Source organism: Dicentrarchus labrax, unplaced genomic scaffold (genome assembly GCF_905237075.1).
Source record: "Dicentrarchus labrax unplaced genomic scaffold, dlabrax2021, whole genome shotgun sequence".
Lineage (NCBI taxonomy): Eukaryota > Metazoa > Chordata > Actinopteri > Moronidae > Dicentrarchus > Dicentrarchus labrax.
Window position 1 is genome coordinate 14,398,929 of NW_026136721.1, and position 8,629 is coordinate 14,407,557.

The 8,629-nt window shown below is 41.5% G+C and overlaps 2 protein-coding genes across 2 annotated transcripts; both read right to left on the reverse strand.

Moving 5' to 3' along the window:
• Positions 1-105: 105 nt before the first annotated feature.
• Positions 106-1,559, reverse strand: npb (neuropeptide B). The gene is made up of 2 exons (XM_051383818.1): positions 1,197-1,559; positions 106-645 (listed from the first exon to the last, which is right to left on the reverse strand). Exons 1-2 carry the CDS (start codon positions 1,458-1,460, stop codon positions 517-519), a joined length of 393 nt encoding a protein of 130 aa, XP_051239778.1. The 5' UTR covers positions 1,461-1,559; the 3' UTR covers positions 106-516.
• Positions 1,560-2,533: 974 nt separating this feature from the next.
• Positions 2,534-8,615, reverse strand: sgsh (N-sulfoglucosamine sulfohydrolase (sulfamidase)). The gene is made up of 9 exons (XM_051383814.1): positions 8,307-8,615; positions 7,448-7,608; positions 6,668-6,773; positions 6,201-6,568; positions 5,939-6,020; positions 5,640-5,843; positions 4,571-4,737; positions 4,250-4,467; positions 2,534-2,858 (listed from the first exon to the last, which is right to left on the reverse strand). The coding sequence occupies exons 1-9, from the start codon at positions 8,386-8,388 to the stop codon at positions 2,675-2,677; spliced, it is 1,572 nt and encodes a 523-aa protein (XP_051239774.1). The 5' UTR covers positions 8,389-8,615; the 3' UTR covers positions 2,534-2,674.
• Between the last annotated feature and the right edge of the window lie 14 nt (positions 8,616-8,629).

Genomic DNA, 8,629 nt, shown 5'->3' on the forward strand with positions numbered 1-8,629 from the left:
CTTTTAAAGTAAATGGATAAAAGTAACAGACCAAGGCAATTATTTTTCCCTTTTTCATCCCACATTAGTTGAATATTTTAAGACAAAGTTAAGCCACACAACAGGTTACCAGTGTTTGTTCATTTTAATAAATAAAATAAATAAAAGTACTTTCCAGGAAATCTGTTCTGCAGTCAACTTTCTGGACATTTAATACATAAACAACGGTGGGTACATGTCAGGGTTAAACAGTAAAGATGGGAAGTTATCTGGAAAGAAGGTGGTTTCAACTAACATCTCTCATACAGATATTTTCTTCTACATCCCTGTCTACAACGAAAGCAAAACTGAACAATGTTTTTGTTTTTTTGTTTTAAATAAGAACATTCAGAGTCTGCAGCGGTCCATCGACAGTGATCAGGGTTTCACGTCCCCCACACACTTATCTATCCCTCATTCCTTTCCTTCATTTTCCACAGAAGCGCTCCCGGGGATCGGTGGAGGACTAGGACTGTCTCCGCCGGTCCCAACCGGGACTCATGCGGACAGGCAGTCCAGGGAGTCCAGGGTGAGGAAGACGTCCGCCTTGCACTGGAAGGTGCCTGTCCCGTCCCGCAGCAGCTCACAGCTCTTCAGGTTTGGAGAGATATCCTTGACGCAGATGGCCTGCAGGAGATAAAAATGAGGGGATTATATATAATTTAATAATAACTATGACCAAAACTGACCTCATACGGTTTTAATTTATGAGTTTTATCTCCAAAACGAATAGCCAAATAATTAGGATAAAGTAATAACATCAGGCTATTGGAAATGGAACCTAAACAATTCCTATATTTTCATTTATTTCCGTAGGTAGTGATTCAAAATTCTGAAAATGCCCAATTTGTCATCATCTTTTAATGCTGCTGCGCTTTGACCTGCAGCGCTCACCAGTTTGCGCCTTTATGCACAGTTCTTCAACTTTTTCGGCAATTTTAATCTCCAATTTTTTTAGTCGTCTTTATGAGAGCAAAAGTCACAAAAGCGCTTTCAAAGCTCTAATTCAAAGGTTTATAAGTGTCAGTGGTCAAGCAGCGCTATAAATGAGGCTCTTATGGAGATGGAAGAAAAACTATTTTTACGCGCGTCTCTTCTGAACAACGCATCATCGAGGTAGCACAAACCAAACCCCCCTCAAACAGGAATAAAGTTTGTAGCATCTTAAATGTACTCACCATACTTTTAAGGATGGAGATCTGCCTGTTGGACTCTGGGATCACGTTGTTACCTGCGGTCTCCCCGCTGTCCATCAGCGTCTCTTCGGATTCGGACCTCCGGACGTACGGTGACCTCCTGATACCGGACAGCAAACCGGAGGCACGACCCACCGAGTAGTAACTGGGCCCGGTCGACTGCTTGTACCAGGCTTCCACTGGATGGCAGGAGATGAGCAGAGACACTGCGACACACACCACGGCGAACCTGACTGACCTCTCCATGTCTGGAACCGGCTTGGCACTTTTTACGCGGAGGAAAACGGCGCTTTTGTGGTCTGTTCTTGGTCAGAGGCCGACTTTATGTTTTGCTGGGTGTTAGTAAAACTTTCTGCTGCTTAAATAGGCTGGCTGGGCGACGCTTTCGTGACCCAGGACGTTCGTCAAATCAAAATTGAGGTGGGCGGATGATGACCGTGCGTGTGTGTGTGTGTGTGTGTGGGGGGGGGGGTATAGAGTGTGTGTGTGGGGGGGTGAAGATGTGTAGGGACGTCAGCCCTTCTCTGACGTGTAGAGGTAAAACTAAAATTGATTAACATCAGTGAACCGGGACGCTGACGTGGTCCAAAGTCAAAGATGTCCGGATAGCTTATTAGGTAATGAGGAGGTGCTTTTATGTTTCACTAATTGTGAGATTTTAAATTTCCTCAATGTCTAAAAACATCTCAAATTTACAGGCAGTCAGGTCCATTTCCACCACAACGGTCAGTTCATGAGATGAAGAGATCTGGATGCAATTTGTCTAAAACCACACATGAAATGCATAAAAAGCATTAAACGGGTCAGTGCTCACCCACAAGAGAGCAGAATCAGTTCAAAAGACTTCAGTGTAAGGAAAAAGGGACAGGTGAGGTGTAAAAAGAGAATAAACAGATCAATAAACATGAGTGAATAATCGACTGATCCAAATTGTTCCAGCAGCTTTCTACATGGACAGATTGAGAATCAGTCTCACTACAAAGTAGAGCTCTGAGGAATCAATAAAACCCTTTTTCTGATTGATTTGCCGACCTCACCAATCAAGCGTCATGAACTCTACCGCCAGTGTAATCAGCAGATCAGTGAGGCAGACTTAAACAAAGACGGAAACATTTCTACATTTGTTCAATTAACAAAAACAGTCAGTGTGTAACCATGTTGCCTCTCTGTGAAACAGGGTTATGAGGGCGTCTGGATGATGGGAAAATGTACCTTAAATGTATAGAAACAGATAAGAAGGACCACTGACGTGAATGATGAAATTATCTGGTAACATGAAAAAGAACGATACAATACAGAAAACAATGATAGGAATTAAAGCAATTTGAGTTTTCTTTATTTTGAGCCCTAAAAGCAGCACTGACATACAAAAATAAATGTTATTTATTTCATAAGAAGAATGTGTTCATGTATGCGGACATCATGTCAATCAAGATGAGTAAAAGTACCATTAGAGTCAATCAGAGTCCATTGTAGAGTGGTCTGCAGTGCGGCTCTAGTTTGTCTTCCAGGACATAGTCAGGTCCACAGACCCAAGGGTCTCCTGTCTCCCACTGCCACTTCTGCAGACTCTGCCTCAGGCTCTCTAGCACGGAGCTGTAGGATGGGTCTGATACCAGGTTCCTCGTTTCCAGCGGGTCTGCCCTGTGTTAGTGAAGCATTTGTTCAGATTTAAACATCAGAGAACAGACTCAGGGCTGTAGCCAAAGATTGTATCAATACAGAGCGCTCCATGTTCCCTATAATGAGTATCAGATTACACATTTATTTCCTCGAAATCTTCCAGACAATGCTTAGGAAACTACTGACAGTAAAATAAAACTTTACTGTTTTAATTCCCATAAATAACCCATGAATAACTACTAAATGATAAATTCATCTTAAAGTAGAATCCATCTAAAACATACTCACTATGCAACACCCAAAGCAAGACCTCAAAACATGAAATATAAAGACATCTACCCAAATGTGTTGAAAATCAGGTTCCATTCAAAAGACAAAAGGCTTTTCAAAGCTAATTTATGATTTAAACATAATATCTAAAATCAGTTCAAATACCTTGTTATTATTTTGTTAGTATTTCTATTTTAAAAAAACAAACAAAACAAAAAGTGTAAGCAAGCATCCCTGATTATAAAGCTCTGACTCTGTTAGCATGTTTTTTCTCTTTTATTGCATTAGATCACAGTTCAGCAAAAAAGGAAACCCGGCTGCAACTAATGATTATTTCCATTATAAATGAATATTAATATGACTCTTTTTAAATAAATGTGTCAATTTAGTCTGTGATTGAACCAATATCAATTCAAAGTCCAAGATGATGTCTTCAAAGGACTTCTTTTGTCTCAACAACTGTCAAAACTCAGAGAATATTTGCTTGTTAATGACGGACATTTTTTTTTTCATTCATTGTCGGTGGATCAACTAATTGACTAATAATTTCAGCACTAAAAGAAAGCATCCAGTTCTCACTTTGCTATTGATCTCTGCAGTGCCATGACTGTTTGTTTGGGACGCACACACGATGCAGGCTGTTTTTGAGGCAGAGCACACAAACGAAGTTCAACACTCCCACTTCCACAATAGTAAAATTTGATTCTGTTTTAGTGTGTTTTCTCTCCTTTATAGCTGTAGTTTCTAACCATTTTTTATTTGTTTTTGTTTTTTTCACAAAATGACTGCACTGTGAACGGTGGCAGGAGTGCCACGTTTAAATCAGAGGACCTCGCTTAAGGCTTTCACCAGACACCCATTCAACCGACTGATATTGATGTGTGTGAACATGTTAGTGCAATACTTCTGTACACACTTTTATACACAACCCTCATTTTCATATATTTATATAGCATTTTATTTATCTTATTCCATTTTTGTTTTAACTTTCTTTGTATCCTATTTCATCTTTATATGACAAGGGCTGTTATTGCTGGACTGACCTGTTTTGTCCAACACATATTATTGTATCGTTTGTACCTCAACTCTCTGAAAACATGATGAACACCGTTACAACATGAACGTCAGCAGCTGAAACAGACCTGGAGTCGTACAGCTCCCAGCGCTCTCTGTAGTAGTACTGCTCCAGGCTTTTGAACCAGTATGTGGGCTCACTCAGCCTGGTGCGGTTCAGCAGGTCCTGGAAGGTGGGTGACACATACAGGTCCTGGTCGATGGGGAAGGGCATGCGATAGTGTAGGTTGTGGAGAAGGTGGTATGCCCCCTGGTGGACAGAGCGGGTTGGGTAGTACATGGTTACCTGAAACCAAACCAAAAAACAGTACAGCAGTCAAGGTCTTGTGTTTAATTCCTTCATGAAAGTCTGTTTCTGAAAGTCTGAAAGCAGCGATACAAGCACAGACCTCGTGGAGGGACTGGCTGGCGTAGACGGTGTGCCAGCTGCTGGGCTCAGTGACCAGAGCAGGCAGTAAGGAGCGACCGGTGAGGTGGACCGGGGCGGCGGGGCTTCCGGGGAGGGTGTAGGACGGGTACGGAACAGAGAACCAGTCAAGAATGGTGGGAGTGATGTCTGCCGACAAAAGAGATTGACAAGAAGAAGAGAAAAATAAGGAAACGACAATGAGAAAATAAGATAAACTATCAGCTCATCTGAGGTAAAACCGAGATTTAAATGTAATATTAATATTCATAATTATTGTAATACTACATTAATACTGCACATGAACTCATAATTACATTTCTATTATTTTATAAACAGAGGGACATCTTTATATTTACATTTCACTGTCCAATGAAAACCACATATCTTCCTTCATGGGAGGACAACATTGTCCACATTTTTAAGATAAATAAAACCATTAAAAAAAATACATAGGAGAATCCAAAAAATCACAAAGCTGAAAACCGTTTCTCTTAGTTCATGAAAAGTTCCTATTATGGAAATACATGGATTTCATATTTAATTTTAATTTAATTTTAATTTTAGTTAATAAGTTTCATTTTGTCACTTTTTATGTTAACAATTTATGTTATTTATATAAACATTTAGTTATTACACCATCAGGGGATCATTTTCTGTTCATCTTTTTTGTCCTAAGATGTGCTGCTGATGCATCATTGTTAAGTCTCCCTCTTGTGGCCGATTGAGCACATCAGACAAACACACTAACTTCCCTTTTAGTGTAAGCAGAGTGGTCCCAAGATGAACAGGAAAAAAACATTATGTTTATATATGACTTTTTCTTTTTTTCTAAAATATTTTTCAACCCAGAAAAATCCTTCAGAAATCTCAGAATGACAAAAGCAATAACCTGTGCTTCATTGCTTAATTTTAAGGAGCCACAAGCCTAAAAAAAGTTGGGACCCACTGGTATAACTATGGACACAGCTCACAAGCAAGTGGCTGCTAGACTTTATGGTCTAATTAAAAAAAAACACGCTATGAATTTGTCCACTTCATCCATCTCTTACCCAGCAGGCTGACGTAGGCCGGACTGGTGTCTCCCCATCGCTCCCTGTGCTCAGGAGAGGACACCAGCATAGGCTCTGCTGTCCCCGAGCGATACAGATTGGTTCTGCCGTTAGGGAAGGGGATGCCGTTATCTGAGCTGTAGATGACCAGAGTGTCGTTCTCATAACCAGCGTCTCTGAGCTCCTGAAGAACCAAACCGATACCTGCAGAGGACATTCACACCATTACTGCTTAGTATTTCACATGAGTGGCTTCTCTCCACCCTCTTTTTCTGTGCATGTGTAGGTTGTGTGCATACCTTGGTCCAGCCTGCTCACCGTGGTGTACTGTGCAGCCAAGTCGGCTCGTGCTACAGGTGTGTCCGGCACAAACGGAGGAACCTGAAGTGCACGGGATGAGGACAGACCAGATGAACACGTGCTAGAAGCTAGGAATTCATGTCTATAAAAGAAATGTTGCAAGATTTATACCAATTAATCTATATGTTTTATGGCTAATAATCCCTTTTCCAATGACAGATTTCTTCATATATTTGTAAACACAAAATCTCCATCACTGACCTTCACTTGTTCTGGTGTGTAATATTCTGGTGTCCAATCAGGTATTCTACCCATCCCCATTTCACCATTCCCAAACTTCTCACAGAACGCTCCATACTGAGGCTGTGAGTGTCCACAACGGTGGGTGTCATGGAAGGCAACATAAAGGAAAAAGGGCCTCTCTTCGTCTTTGGTATTGTATTGATTCTCTTCTTTGTTTCCCCTTTGTTCAAAAGCTTCATTTTTATGGGTGTGGAAAAACTTGCGGACCAAGAGTTTGATGCGGGTGATGTTCCTCCCCACCTGGAGGACAGAGTTGTTCTCCTCTGTGTAGGCAAAATCAAAAGGGTATACAGTTCCAGGTCCGACATGCTTCTTCCCAATTATACCTGTGGGAGTGCAGAGTAAAAAAGAGATAGGGGGAGAAATTGTGATTAAAAAGTGTGTGTGTGGCAGTCTTTAAATAAAATGGCCTCTTTGTTATTTACCTGTGTGTACGTTGGCTTGGCTGAGCAGCAGCGGCAAACTTTGCACGCCATCAAATGAATTGAAGTGGTGAACACCCTGGTGAAGACCGTACATGCCGTTCTGGTGCTGAAAACACAGATCAAACGGACCTAAATACTGTGTGTGAGAGAGAGAGTGAAACTGAGTGTGTGTGTGTGTGTGTGTGTGTGTGTGTGTGTTGTGTGTGTGAGAGAGAGAGTGAAACTGAGTGTGTGTGTGTGTGTGTGTGTGTGTGTGTGTGTGTGTGTGTGTGTGTGTGAGAGAGAGAGAGTGAAACTGTGTGTGTGTGTGTGTGTGTGTGTGTGTGTGTGTGGTGAGAGAGAGAGAGTGAAACTGAGGTGTGTGTGTGTGTGTGTGTGTGTGTGTGTGTGTGTGTGAGAGAGAGAGAGTGAAACTGTGTGTGTGTGTGTGTGTGTGTGTGTGTGTGTGTGTGTGTGAGAGAGAGAGTGAAACTGTGTGTGTATGTGTGTGTGTGTGTGTGTGTGTGTGTGTGTGTGTGAGAGAGAGAGTGAAACTGAGTGTGTGTGTGTGTGTGTGTGTGTGTGTGTGTGTGTGTGTGTGTGTGTGTGTGTGGTAGAGAGGTGGAACTTTTTATGAGTGTGTGTGTGTGTGTGTGTGTGTGAGAGAGAGAGTGAGACTCTGTGTGTGTGTGTGTGTGTGTGTGTGTGTGTGTGAGAGTGAGATTGTTGAGACTGTGTGTGTGTGTGTGTGTGTGTGTGTGTGTGTGTGTGTGTGTGTGTGTGTGAGACTGTGTGTTTTACCTGTGGCAGGCCGGTGAGGATGGTGGAGCGGCTGGGGGAGCAGCTGCTGACAGAGGTGAAGGCGTTGCTGAACACCAGGCTACGCTGAGCCAGAGAGCGCAGGTGGGGTGTGTGGACCACAGAATTGTTATACACCCCCGTCTCAAAACCTGCATCATCAGCTGGAAGAGGGAAAAGATACGTTTATTGGCTCTTATACTATATACAAGACAGAACAGTAAGCAACTCTTCACATCAGTGAAACTGTTACCAGCAAACAACTGGGATGTGTATTAGATAGAAGGGTTGGGAGATATGATGAAACTTACTGTTTATACTTTGTTAGCGATCCCTTTAATATCTCTGGCTATATTGAGCAATAGTGGGCAATGTTGTAATGAATTTTGCCCCAATCAGACCAGTTAATAGCTCACATAATTAAAGGAACGCTGCCTATTTTTTGTATACATTTGTGTTTTATAGCATGATCTATATACATACGGCAATATAACATTACAGCATATACCATAATAAAAGATTTTGGCCAGTTTATTAGGTTCACCTAGATAAAACTATTGCAGTCTAATACAACAGTCATGCTGTAAATCCTAACTTCATGAAGTTTTCGTTGTTTGTTCATTGTGGAGGATGTAGTTTGTGCTGCTGTTGGACTGTATTTCATTATTCAGAAAGATGTTATTGTTATTTAGTCAAATGATATCAGTGAGGGTGGATTAAATACAGATACAGACAGCTCTCTGTATAATGCAATCACATTTGAAGCAGCACAGTTGTATAAGCCTGCATTAGTTTTAGTTGGGTGTACACTGAGTGGAGTCTTTAAAACTACCACTTCATAGAAATGTAAAAGTCAACTTACCAATTATTAAAAGGACATTTCTTGTCTTTGCGTCCCCGAAGCGACATGATGCCAAGATGAGAGAAACCAACACAAGCAGCATGATGATGATGATGATGATGATGATGATGATTAGCTCTCTTCACACAAACATCTCAGCTGCTTCGGCTTTCAAACATTTCCTGTGAGCCAAAACATTTACATTCAATGAATAAAACAAATAACACACTTAGTGACTTAATAAAACCTCTAGTGGAGCTTTGAGAGAGCCACACTGTCGTCAATAAACAACAGGATGTTCTAACGACTTCCTCAAACAACTTAAGCCCCGCCCACTCGTGATC